At 36.2% G+C, this 12,226-nt stretch overlaps 1 protein-coding gene across 13 annotated transcripts in view; it reads left to right on the forward strand.

Annotated features, from left to right (window-relative positions):
- Window positions 1-12,226, forward strand: part of LOC121868771 (src substrate cortactin-like) — a 98,421-nt gene that overhangs the window by 62,527 nt on the left and 23,668 nt on the right. For all 13 annotated transcript variants that reach the window (XM_042369675.1, XM_042369667.1, XM_042369701.1 and 10 more), the window contains 2 exons: window positions 3,485-3,782; window positions 6,096-6,177. In XM_042369675.1, the coding sequence (XP_042225609.1) occupies window positions 3,485-3,782; window positions 6,096-6,177 (380 nt within the window). The remainder of the gene's footprint in view (window positions 1-3,484; window positions 3,783-6,095; window positions 6,178-12,226) is intronic.

Below are 12,226 nucleotides of genomic sequence, written 5' to 3' on the forward strand. Positions count from 1 at the left end.
AAAATTTATATGATATACAGTAGTACTTGTGCTTCATTAGGCTCCAACCATAGTGAGCAAGCACTATTTTTTCTGTCTCTTTTTCCTCTTTTCCCATTTCTAACCATTGTTTTCATACATGTGCATCTTTAATTTTTGACACTGGATGAAGTTATTTTTAAACAAAACATAAAAGGTAGGTGTTCATCCTGACCTCAATTTCCACCTAGACTACAAGTTGAGTTACAGTTTAACATCCATTTCCACTCATTTTGAGGATTCAGTTATTTCAGTTCTGCAAAAAATATAAATAAAATGTCTGTTAACTCCATATTTTTTCTTGCGCTTTGTCCACTCTGGTTGTACGTGCCTCAAATATTATTTATGACATGTGAGCCGAGTGTGTGTGTAGTGGTGGAGGAGAAGTGATTGTGGTGGTGTTAGGGAAATGATTGTGGTGGTGCTAGAGAAGTGATTTTGGTGGTGTTGGGAAAGTGATTGTAGTGGTGTTGGGGAAGTGATTGTGGTGGTGGTGCTGGAGAAGTGATTGTGGTGGTGGTGTTGGAGAAGTGATTGTGGTGGTGTTAGGAAGTGATTGTGGTAGTGCCGGTACTGGAGAAGTCCCTCCTCTGTACACCACTGTTTGGCCTTAAGCAGCTCCAGTGTGGAGGCATGTGCTGGTTCCCTTAGCAAGGGCGGATCCAGGAATCTCAAAACCAGTGGCGTACCGTGGTTGCACTGATGAGGCATGCAGAACACCCACATATATCAGTTATCAAATCAAATATCAAGTAGCATATGGCCTTTCTCTAAATAAGGGTTGTCAAGCATTTATAAAAACCAAAGAAACTGTACTAAAAATAAAATATCTTACCTCAAATCATTTTGAAGTCAAGAAATATTTACTTGTTGTTAGGTGTTTTCTTGAAGGGAAGGAGAAACACTGTGTAATAGCCGATAACTTTAAAGTAGAGATGCTTACTCCAGGCCTGATAGGGAGTAACTGGCCGCTGGCGTGTAGACAGCAGACTCTCCGCTACCAGGGGTTGCCAGCTAGCGTCAACATAACAATAATGTCTACATCTTACAACTCCTCCCAAGATTGGATGAGGGCAACAAATATAATGGCACTTAGACAATCTGACTAGAGACAAATGCAAATAACATAAACAATGGGAAATGCCTAAACCTACAACCTAATAACAAAAAGAAAAAGTTTAAAAGGAAATGACATGACACAGCACATACCACAACGGCATATATAAACAGGAAACATCACACTAAAAAAAAGTCCGATAGCCATTGAAGCTTTGTTATATGTCTCCGGGGATGGGCTGGCTTGAGCTACTGTGGTACAGGTGACGGTGGTGAACCAGCAAAACCTGACAGGGTGGGCGTTGGGATGGGCTGGACTGGCGAGGGCCGGCCATGACCCTCAGGTGGCCACGGGTCCTTAGCGAAACGCGGCCACTACCATCTATCCGCACTGTGTGCTGACTGTTCTGGAGGGCCTCTATGACAGTCCCTGACCTGTCCCAGGCTTTAGTGACCTGATTCTGGACCCGGACACGGCTGCCAGGCACCAAGGGACAGCGATGGCGGATGAAACCCCCACGCTGTCGAAGGACCTCCTCGTGGTCTTGAGCCATCTGAAGTTTTCATCTGTGGAGTGTCTCTCCATTGTCTGTCGATTTTGAAATTCTGTTTGGCCTTGGGGACACCATCACGGAGCTGTTGACCTGTTGCCAGCTGGGCCAGGGACTTGTTTACGCCACGCAGGGGAGTGTTGAGATACTGGAGAAGGGCGAGAGATACCGTGTCGTTATCGAGGCTCCCATTAGCCCGGTGTTGTTACGGTGCACCCTCTTCGCAGTCTTCACCGTGGCATCTGCCCTGTGATTGGACTGGGGGTATTGTGCAGAAGACAGACGGACAGCGATGCTCCTCTTCCGGAAGAATTCCACCACTTCCTCACTGACCAGGTTAGTGCCACCGTCCGTGGATATCTGCGCAGGTGCACCCCACCTTGTGAAGTAGCGTCTAAGCTGAGCCATAATCTTGCCGAGGAGGTGCCACTGGGAAGTGAGCGATCCGGCTGGAATATGTCCACCACCGATGCTGAAAGGGGCATTCAGGGGGTGGCGTCAGGAGCAGTGGCTCAGGTGTGTGGGTGTTGCAGGTGTCACAGGAGGACCGATGATATTGCAGATCGCCCTCCAGTCCTGGCCAGTAGACAGTTTGCCGGCCCTTCTGAGCATAGAGTCAAGACCCTGGTGGCCTTTATGCAAGTTAGCAGCCACCTGGTGACGGAAGCTCTCAGGGATAACCAGACGTACACACCCTTGGTCGAAGGTGTAGGTCACCAGGCCACAAGATGTGGACAGCTTGTCCCTGACATTGTAGAATGGCCTTAGGCAGGCAATCTCCTGCAACTTGCGGGGGTGCCAGTCGTCAGCCAACACAGGATCCTCGAGTGACTCTCGGAGGACCATCTCCACTTGTAGGGTGGGATGGGAAAATCATTAAAGTATTCTAATGTCACACTCTCCCCAATGTGACGTCATGGCATACCCACAGCGTTTCGACCACAAGTCTCTTAAGTCAGCTGGGTAGTTGCCTGGCTGAAGTCATCCACTCTCACTGTCACCCATAGGATAGTTTAAGGGTAGAAGAAGCTATTTTTTGTACATAAAGTATGTGCTATTATATTTTAAGATGTGCTATGTATCATTTTCATTGTTTATTTAAGGAGTTTTTATTCATTTTTGGTCTATTTAAAATACAAAATAATGAAGGATTGGAACCTTTTCCCTTTTATTCATTGTTAAATCTACCTATGGCACCAATTTCCCCAAAATGAAGTGAATTTCGTGAACATATCCACTTCATTGCCAGAGGTATACTGTACACATCCACATCATTCACTATCATACTACAAAGGGCCATGTTGACCCAGTGCACTTTATTACCAAAGTATGTTCTATGGTGATGCCACATGGCTGAGATCATGTAATTCAATAATAATTAATCGATCAGTACCAGTGGTGTTTTTTTTACAGTGAGAGGACATCAGTAATGTTCACATTGTACTCTGTTTTGGTGTGTATGAAGTGATTCTTGTTAGATTTTTTGTGACTGTAAAGTGTTTTGGCCTGGTGATTACCATCATTCATGTGGATTATTTACATCGTTTAAGTGGAATATCGTAGATAAGGCGATTGTAGTTTGGGAGATAACTGTATTTATATTATATTTTCTTTATTTCAAGTCAAATTAGAGCTTTGAAATGATATTTTCACCACTTTTATGGTTTCTTATGTAACCAAACACTGCAGCAGCTGGTGCTCGGCCTCAAATTATGAATGAAATTTTATTATTTTTGCGGAGATGTGCTTTCTGCATTAAAATGGTATAGAGTGCATGATTTATTATCACCATATTGAAATGCTTTGTTATCACAAGGATTCATTCATAAATGTATCTGTGTTGTGCTTCCTCTCACCAGCGTCAGTAAAGGCATCAAGTCTGCGTGCCCGTTTTGAAAACTTAGCTGTGAATGAAGAAGATGAAAGAAGGAAACAGGCAGAAGAGGAAAGGAAGAAACGCTATGAGGGTGATGCAGCAATGATTCAAAAGGAGAAAGTTAAATTTCATGAACAGCAACAACAAGAGGAGGAGAGGCTTAGGAGACAAAATGAAGAGGAGGAAAGACTGAGAGAACAACGAAGGAAAGAGATGCTGCAACAACAGAAAGACCTGGAGATGGAGAACCAGCTTAAACAACAAGTCAACTTGGAACTAAGGTACGTATGTTGTTGATAAATATTTAGATTGATTTTCCTTGTTTGGTACAGAACAGTTATCTATGCTGTATTCTCTTAAACTTTTTTTATTGTCTTACTGAATTTGCTATTTATCCTATTGAAGCTTACTGCACCTGTTTCACCTCATTAATATATGTATGTGGAACTGGAGTCATGGTGATGGTGGGATAGATTTTACGTATACTGTTACATTGACCAATTAATGCCTGGAATGTGTTACTAAAAACGAAGAAGTATTCAAAACACCACTAAGTTACGTAATTATGACATAATTTCAGTGGAAATTTGAGCTAGACAGCAACATTCCTTACCTATAAGTAATATATTAGGGTTTCATTTGGGATATTGGTAATAGAACAAATTTTGATTGTGTACTCATTATAGATGTTTTAAATTAATTTATAAATAAAAAAATAATTTTAATTATTGATAAAAAGTACAATAAGGTACAGTATTGTACTTACTAATTCATTCAGTTTTAATTGTGTAAGAGAGCAATGGGTTCGGGATATTGAACCTAAGTTAAAACTTCTTCGAGATACACTCATTCGTGTTCTTGTGAATTCTTGCCACTTTGCCTTTCGGCTATTTCAGCCAACGTTCATCTAATGAAAGGTATTTAAAAAATGCGACCCAATCCTAACTTGGAGGTCACCTGTATAATAATTCACATTTTACAATACTGAACAATATGTCTGGGGTTTACAAATGTAAAATTTGACTTGAGAATGAGGACCAGGAATGTAATACATTCATAAGCAGAGGACTACCTGTGCAGTATAGGGAGTACAACCACAAGTAATTTTTTTAAATCTCTTTATTTCTTATTAAATAAAATTAAATGTATCAACTTAGAAGCATAGATAGACAATCCTTGAAGTGAATATGTCACATAACTCAAAGTGATACAATAACGATCATACTATATCCAGAATATGTCAGTTTATCATATCATATATGATTTCTTTGTGGTGCATTGACTACCAGCTGCATGATGTTTCCAACCTTATATTTCATCAGTGGTTTTGTTATTTCTGTAGTTCTATCTTCACTAAGCTCACTTTCAGTACATCATTATGTGCTGTCACAGGAAAAATAGTTGATCTATTGTGTTTCCTCTCAAAATACTGCACTATCAAATTGCTGCTACAAGTTGACCCTCTCTCATCCTGGTAAATAGATAGTTGATAATTATTCTAAGCTACACTTAGCAGCCTAATACCCCATAATATTTATTTGTACGGTATATAAATTTGACACACAACATGGTGAACATATTAGTGAATAAATAAGTAATGAGACAATAACACTTAATAAATATATAATAAGTGAAAAAATTTGTGTTTGTGTGTGTGAGATGATGATGATGATGTGTGAAAATATTATAACACCACTTCCACATTTATGAGTATATATTACTGTTCTTTAATATTTATGCATATCAGTGACATATGCTTTAATTCTTTTGAATGTTTAGACAGTGTGAAAATCATGGCAGTGATGTGTCCATTGAATGTAAAAAGGATTCGTTGGCAGCATCCATATGACAACTGTTGTTTATAATCATTTGTCTGGATTGCCGGTAACGAATCATCCAGCAGCAAGGTCATATTTTTCTTAATAACATTCTTTTGCCATGTTTTAAATATCTGATACCAATCAGTTTTATAAAGTAAATGATTCTGAGGCAATCTGCAGTAATACATCTTAAATAACTGGTCATTAAAAGAAATCTGTCAACTGTTTACCATACAGTGTTACCAGATCACCTGGCTCAAATCATGCACATAGGGTTGAAGTTAATTTATGCTTTTAACTCTACATTCTCTCCAGTACACACACACATACATAACATAATGGTTGCCCCTCGTGTAAGGATGGCTGGCCCAAGGGCCACCTAGGCATAAATTTATTTAAGGTGTAGAAGCTGTTGCCAACACAACAACCACACCTTAAGTTAACAAGCTGCATGACCCAGTGTCAAGGAATAGTCCGAGAAGACCGGACAACTCCCCAACTGCACTGGCTAACCATTATCCTGGAATGCAATCTGCAAATCGATTAACTTCCAGGTACCCAATTACTGCTGGGTAGACAGAGGCAAATGCCGTAAAGAAACTAGCCCATAGTTTCACCCTGCCCTGGGATCGAACCCAGGTCTGTTCGCTTGCGAGGCGAGGATGCTGACCATTACACACACACACACACACACACACACACACACACAATTATAATGTGTTACTGAATGCTAGTCATCGCATTGCATCTAATGTAATGGTCATATTCCTATAGGGAAGCAACAGCAAACCCAACTCCAGCAGAGGACCTGGGATCTCAGAATAAGATGGAGCAAAAAGTGGCAGCAAAGAAGCAGGTAAGTACCCTGTAATTCAGGTACTGTATCTCACAACCCTGTCAGCCTTCACACATGCAAGGTCATGGTTGCTAGACTAGTTCATTGATAAAGATATCCATTTTGTGTCACTGATAGTGCAATAGTTTATATTTTAGAATGGATAAAAAGTGCCTTTTGGATCACAAAATATATTGGCCAAAATTAATATTTTATTATTACAACAATTAGTTTCATGTTCGTATTTATTGTCAATTCACAGAAAAGGTTATATTTACTGATGAAAGTTTATGATTAATTAGTAGCTAGAGATCATTTTCATATATTTAACTTTATATTGTACTGTACGAAGTTCTTTTCCAGTTTTCATAGACTGTCAGGAATTATGTTAATGGGTACCATTCTTTGGTTACGTATATCAAAATGGTTGTTGTTAGTCACATGCCATCGTGTTTTGGGTTTTTTTTACCAATGAGAGTTCAGAAAAGGATTGATTCTTTCCTGAAAGTGTGACATGAGAGTTTTTTAAAGATTTTCAGTTCTTAGTAATGAAATTTTTTTTAATCAATTTAATTTTACAAATTTGTTTTGTAGTATAATGTTGTTGTGCTACTTTCTTTTGGTCATTTACTTTTCAGTATACAGTAAACCCTCACACTTCCGGACAATTAGGGAGGAGAGGGCATCTGGATGTGGCAAATGTCCAGATGAACTGGGTGATGAAGGCGCGTTAACAGTTATCATAATATTGTACATGGATTGCATTCATAATAACAATAATAATATGGTATTAATAATAATAGTAATGGTATTAAATAATAATACAGTAATGATAATACAGTAATAACAACTATAATAATACAGTAGTACCCCGATTTACGCGGTCAATTGAACCCACGGGGACCGCGGAAAGTGAAAACCGCGTAAAGTGAACAACAGAACATATGGGATTAATTCCAATAGAGACTGGCCCGACCCCCAAACTCCACTTTTTCCGACACAATACCGATATTGTAGTAAAAATAACATCTTAATTTTATGATGGTATGCACACACAATTAATATTTAAGAGAAATACAGTCGCCAGGTTAATGTCCATTCAAATAATGGACTCAACTCCCCCCTCTTCCCAGCTCACTGGCTCCTACCTCTCTGAGAAATGTTTGGGTGAAAACACTAGATTTTAACGTTTAGTAATAAATAATACCTCAGACTAAAGTTAGGATAATATAATTGACATTTCTGGATTCCTTGCAGGTCAGGGAATATTTTGAATGTAAACTTCATATATTTTGCACAAAAGATAAAATATTTGCTTTGTGTAAACCAAATTATTACATTAGATCTAAAATTTGTATGTCTAATGGAAAATCCATGATGTTTATATTCAAAATGATCATCATATTGTAAGAATTCCAGCAATGTAAATTATATTCTGGCCGAGTAATTTGTATGAATTTTATGAGCTAAAACAAATATTTTCAGTTCATAAAAAAAAAATTATTCTTCACAACACTATCTGTCAATCAAAGTACCCCATCTTGCCTCCCCACCCCTCCTCACACTCACGCCAGCTGGGTCGGTTGGTCCCAACCCTCCCCCCCACCCGTCACCTTCCCTCCCTACCAGAGAAATGTTTGGGAGAAAACAGTATCTTTACATTTTTAGTAATAAAAAATAACTCAGACTGAAGTTAGGATAATATAATTGACATTTCTGGATTCCTTGCAGGTCAGGGAATATTTTGAATGTAAACTTCTTATATTTTGCACAAACTATAAAATATTTGCTTTGTGTAAACCAAATTATTACATTAGATCTAAAATTTGTATGTCTAATGCAAAATCCATGATGTTTATATTCAAAATGATCATCATATTGTAAGAATTCCAGCAATGTAAATTATATTCTGGCCGGGTAATTTGTATGAATTTTATGAGCTAAAACAAATATCTTCAGTTAATAAAAAAAAAAAAATTCTTCAAGGACACTATCTGTCAATCAAAATACCCCACTTCCGCCCTAGCTGGGTCGGTCCCTCCCTCCCTCCCTCCCTCCCTCCCTCCCTCCCTACCAGAGAAATGTTTGGGAGAAAACAGTATCTTTACATTTTTGTAATAAATAATAACTCAGACTAAAGTTAGGATAATATAATTGACATTTCTGGATTCCTTGCAGGCCAGGGAATATTTTGAATGTAAACTTCATATATTTTGCACAAACGATAAAATATTTGCTTTGTGTAAACCAAATTATTACATTAGATCTAAAATTTGTATATCTAATGCAAAATCCATGATGTTTATATTCAAAATGATCATCATATTGTAAAAATTCCAGCAATGTAAATTATATTCTGGCCGGGTAATTTGTATGAATTTTATGAGCTAAATAAAAAATTATACTTCACCGCGTATATGAGTAGATGCACCGTGGAAAGTGAAAGTCGGTTCTGGCGAGGTACCGTGTAAATGAGAAATGCGATAGAAATCTGAGAAATCGCGGAAAGTGAAACCGCGTAAAGCGTGTAAAGCGGGGTAATACTGTACTCTACAAACGGCACGCGGTGAGTAGTGACGGGAGATGTGGACAGGGTCCTTTTTAGCAGCGGGGGTAGTAAACATGGCATACGGACTGAGAGAAAGAGACTGGATATGAATTTGCCACATCCTGATGTAGTCTGGACCAACCGAAATCCAGATCTGAGAGGTCCAGAAGTACAAGGGTTTACTGTATCATGAAACTTTGTAACATTTTCATTAATATGGACTGGATATAAATATTGTCAAGTGTAAAGTATTAAAATATATTTTAGTGTGCTGATGGGGTAATTTATATGATTAACAGACAGTTGACCATAACTCAGATCATGTTACAAAGGATATAAAAAGGATATAATGGCTTTCTGCAAAGTTTATATGTTATTCAGTTGGAATGATTTAATTATTTTTTCTTTTCACTGTACACCGTAAGGCATAAATGTTATTGACATAGATTATTAGTTAAATATGTTTGTCATGACCTTGCATGTATTGGCAAACAGGTGTGATAACCAACAGTTTTCACCCTGCATTTGCTATCTCTTGTGCTATTGGCTTTATCAACTACCAGATGCTAATTTATGTACATTATTGTTATCCCAAGCAATGTTCTCATACATGAATCTCCCTCTTGAGCCTTTCATGCAAAGCAAACAAGTTGAACCACATGTGTTACATAATCAGTTGTAAGAAGAACAAAATTACTATACTATTGTTGAAATAAATATTGTCTGTATTTACACTGCATCAAGAAAAGTAATTGTCTGTCTTTTTTAAATTTTGCCTGTTTCATAGAATCAAATATTGTATGCAACAATAATTTTCTACTGAAATACTACGTCGTATCAAGCATTAAAATTAAAATTTCACCTTGCTTTTCCAATGTGAATGGAGTGGCTATATTGGGTCATCTAGGGAGCAGCTTGTGCATCCAGTTTTGTATGCTGTATAGACAAATAAAAAGATATTTATATACGGTATGAATAATTTCAAAGTTAACCAAGTTTGATATACAGTACAGTATTATAGCTGACTATGTGACAATGGTGATACTAATACTTTTCTCAGAGACTGCATTGACAATACAATTGTTTGTGATTGGTAGATTTCATTATAGTTATGGTTCATTCATATGATTATAATTTTATGTCAATGTTGTGATTAAAATACTATACTAACTTGAGATATGACTTCATAGCTACCAATAAAAAACAACTAAGTCTCATTCAATCAATAAGTTGCTTTGAATTACCTAAGCATTACATTAGAAGCAAGCACCTAGATTAGCTCTTGATGTGTTTTGTTGGTGTATGTTATAGAGTGAGAATGGATGTATTGTATGTTAGATTTTTTATGTTCTTGCACCTGCACTATTTTTGTTATTGTTGCCTTTAAACTATTTTATAGGCATTATTATAACTTTTACATCCATTTTTGTGTGTGGAAATTATCATATAAATGGTGCTGTTAGTTTTGCAGTTAGTCCAGCAAGGCTTAACTACACATGCAGTGACTTTAACATACCACACTGTGTAAAAAAAAAAAAAAAATATATATATATATATATATATATATATATATATATATATATATATATATATATATATATATATATATATATATATATATATATATATATATATATATATATATATATATATATATATATATATATATATATATATATATATATATATATATATATATATATATATATATATATATATATATATATATACTTATATATATATATATATATATATATATATGCTATATATATATATATATATATATATATATATATATGTGTATGAAATAAAATTATGTACAGTAAGACCCTCAAGTTTCATAAGTGCCACATAAGTGTTAGTTCACAATGATTTCACTCACAAATCAATTTGTTATTTTTTTTAAATCTGTGATACCCTGTTCAATACTGTGCAGTACTTTGTCTTTCAGCAAAATTTTAATGATGCAAAATAAGAAAGATACTGAATATTTTTGCCATATTTTTTGTGTGATTTAGAGGTACAGGCATATCTCACTGTACATCAGGCACATGTTCTAGAAAAGTGTGAGTTCAGTGAAATAATGTATTGTACAGTATTGGGAACACAAGTTTATCATATAATACAGTACTATACTGATTGATATAAATAGGGGTTGTCTTCCTGGGGACATCTGTGATCAAAATTTTCTCACCAGAATATTAATTAGATACCAGGTACCTAAATTATATTATTCAAAGTTAGAATGAATACAGTATTTAAATTTGAAATACCCAATTCCTTACTCTAGTTCAACTTGAAGTCATTTTAGTAGCAGTTAAAGGTGTCATGCTTTGAGCACATTCTTGGAGTTTGTTTCAGTTCTCTTGAGTTGTTTTCACCAACCAGGCAGGTACTCTTAAGTGCTCTAGTGATGATAAAACTCATTCACCAGCATCAAAATGCCTCAAGACATACTTGGTTTTTATTACCAGAGGCAGAAATATTACTTGCCGGGTGTTTTCCACTTATTTTATAGGGTTCTGATAAGGTTTTAGCTCAGTGAAAACAAAAGAGAAGAGGTGAAGCAAATATAGCAGCAACAGGTAGCCTGATGTGGCAGAGATTTTGCAATCGCTCAGTGTTCTCAGGTTACCCAAAGTAGTCCATTGCTCTTGTGTTTATGTATCGTAAAAGTTTTTTAGAATTTTTTTGTAAAAATATTTTATTCTTTAATTTATCAACAACATAAAGCAAAATCTAGTCTAGTAAGGCAACTCAAAACAAGGCACAGTATATCTGTGTCTATACAGGAACATTTTTAGAGGCATACCCAGTACAATAGTTGTTTAATATATAATTCCCTCTTCGTAAAAAAACATTAAAATGTATTTTTTTAATTGCAAATTAGCTTAAATGTGCTAAATTTCATCAAAAACTTCCACTTATGGAGACGTGCTAGATCATTGTATAGTAAGTACATATTAAATTCATCTGATGTGCTAGATCATTGTATAGTAAGTGCATATTAAATTCATTTAAGTTTATACTGTAACTTTTCAGTATATGTAGAATTTAGGCTCCTGGGGTTAGTGATACTGTACCTTGGTAGTATTATAAGGTGTTTGTCTGTAATAATTGTGGTTTATGATCCCTGGTTCCCTATACTGTATAATTGTTCTTCAGTGCTCTCCTCCACACTTATACTGGGGTATGTATTTACAGTACAGGTATTTTTTGTAGATGAGTTAACATTGAAGGAGGAAGGATATTTGGAGGTGGTGGCTGGGCCTGGTAATGGGAAGTTGCTAAACACTTGCAATAGCTATCTAAATTACTTAAAATACTGTAGTACATTAAAGTATTTGTCAACCGAAAACCTACTTGATAAAATAATAAGTTTACGGAAGATTTGAGCATTCTAACTAGGAATTTAAGAATTGGATAGTTAGACAATTGATTCAGTGGCTGTGTGTGTGTGATGGTGTTAGTGACAGTCTACGTGTCTGCATGTGAGTTTGAAGATTAAGTTATGCTGTATGT

The sequence above is a fragment of the Homarus americanus genome, unplaced genomic scaffold (genome assembly GCF_018991925.1).
Source record: "Homarus americanus isolate GMGI-L3 unplaced genomic scaffold, GMGI_Hamer_2.0 scaffold32583, whole genome shotgun sequence".
Lineage (NCBI taxonomy): Eukaryota > Metazoa > Arthropoda > Malacostraca > Decapoda > Nephropidae > Homarus > Homarus americanus.